General features: G+C 33.5%; 1 protein-coding gene across 1 annotated transcript; it reads right to left on the bottom strand.

Annotated features, from left to right (window-relative positions):
* Positions 1–1,679, bottom strand: Osi18 (DUF1676 domain-containing protein Osi18). Its single transcript, XM_011506841.1, has 3 exons — positions 1,510–1,679; positions 970–1,331; positions 1–318 (listed from the first exon to the last, which is right to left on the bottom strand). Exons 1-3 carry the CDS (start codon positions 1,617–1,619, stop codon positions 38–40), a joined length of 753 nt encoding a protein of 250 aa, XP_011505143.1. The 5' UTR covers positions 1,620–1,679; the 3' UTR covers positions 1–37.

A 1,679-nucleotide genomic window follows, 5' to 3' on the forward strand; every position in this document is an offset into this window, starting at 1 on the left:
ATAAATAAATTAATCATAACATCGTGGATATATTCAGTTATTTTTTATAGGCCCTGTACGGCCCATGTGGCGCGGTGTCCCAATGTGGTGGATGCTCCACGGGTGGATGTCCGTAATGCAAGACCTCGTAGGCAACCTTTGGCTTTGTCAATTTAAAAATAAGCATCGCTCCACTAAGAACAAGTGACAGCAGACCCAGAGTGAGAGCTTTCCATGTCTTAAGAGCAATCAGAGCCAAAGCTAAAGGTACCAGAGCTGTGGCCTTGAATTTCAGACCGAGGAGGAAAGGAATCATGACTTTCTTTACGAAGCCTCGTCCTGTAATGCGGAGAATTAAATCAGAATTTATCGGCTACGAGTATTTTCCACTTATTGTCAAACATTACGCGAAATTTTTAACAGCCATTATTAACAAAATTAAATTTTAAATAATTCCTTTAATTCCTACCGTGCAGACTTTCAAATTTTTACTTGATATGTGGGCTGTAAGATACGAGAGCGTCATTTCGTTTATTGTAAAGCTTGATTTTCTATTTAGCCTTATTTGTACTGAATAATTGTATATTCAATTATTTTTTAATCATTTTAGTGCAATGCTTGCAATAATAATAATTATTTATGAAAATGTTAGGAAAATGAAATGTTTCAGATTGTTATTGATGAATTAAATTTTAGCAATTAATAAAAATAAACATATTCTATTAAATACTGCGTATTTATATTAAAATTTAGAAATATCATGGTAGAGCTTTTTAATTATCACGGTGTAATTTTGCAACAACTATACTAAAAAATATATTCATCTCAATCAATTTCGTGATGTTATAAGGATCTAATAAATTGTATACAGTGGCTCTTCAATAATAATTTGAAAAATTATTGAATGAATTTTTTCTTTGTTATCCTTCTTTTTCTCTTTTATTATTTGTTCTTTTTTGTTTTTTTGTTCCAAAGTTAGTAGAAGCTTACCATTTCCGTTAGGGGAGTCGCTGAGAGGAATGCTGATGGTTTTTGGCACAGATTCAATCAATGATCTGGGTACGATATCAGAGCTGACAATTTCTTCGGGAAGTTTGGCTTCGAGAATGTGGCTTGATAAATACGAATCTAACTTTTCCAACATTAAGGAGCGAAGTTGTTCTTTTCTTATGGGGTCGACGGAACTCTGAGTCTCGTAGTAATTTTCAATGTCACTATCCTCGGGCATTCTTCGTGACCGTACGATTGAGAGATCCTGGGTGATTGGAAGTCGGTCTTGCTCAGCCGCGGCACTTAGATACCTAAGAATTTTGGGCTTGGAGCAAGACAACATCGATTCGTCATTTGAACATCTACAATTTATTAATAATTAAAAATTAATTATCCTTTAGAAAAATCAGGCAACTAATAATTAATAAATTTGGATAAATTATGTTTTATATAAGAAATGAAAAAAAAAAAGAAGAAAAAAAATTGAGCATTTAATGACACGATATCACTAATTTTCTAATAAATGAATTATTCAATCACCTGTAATAAATACCCCTCAGTACATCTACGGTTGTTTGACCAGTAGTGACATCAGCACTGGTAAGGCATACTATGGTAATCCCTATGAAAATAGTATCGACGATCTTCATAATGGCTTTGGTATAAAAAAAAAAAACGCGCACAATCTACCAACTGATCGATTCGCGAGG

The sequence above is a fragment of the Ceratosolen solmsi genome, unplaced genomic scaffold (assembly GCF_000503995.2).
Source record: "Ceratosolen solmsi marchali unplaced genomic scaffold, CerSol_1.0 scaffold6, whole genome shotgun sequence".
NCBI classification, from domain to species: Eukaryota; Metazoa; Arthropoda; class Insecta; order Hymenoptera; family Agaonidae; genus Ceratosolen; species Ceratosolen solmsi.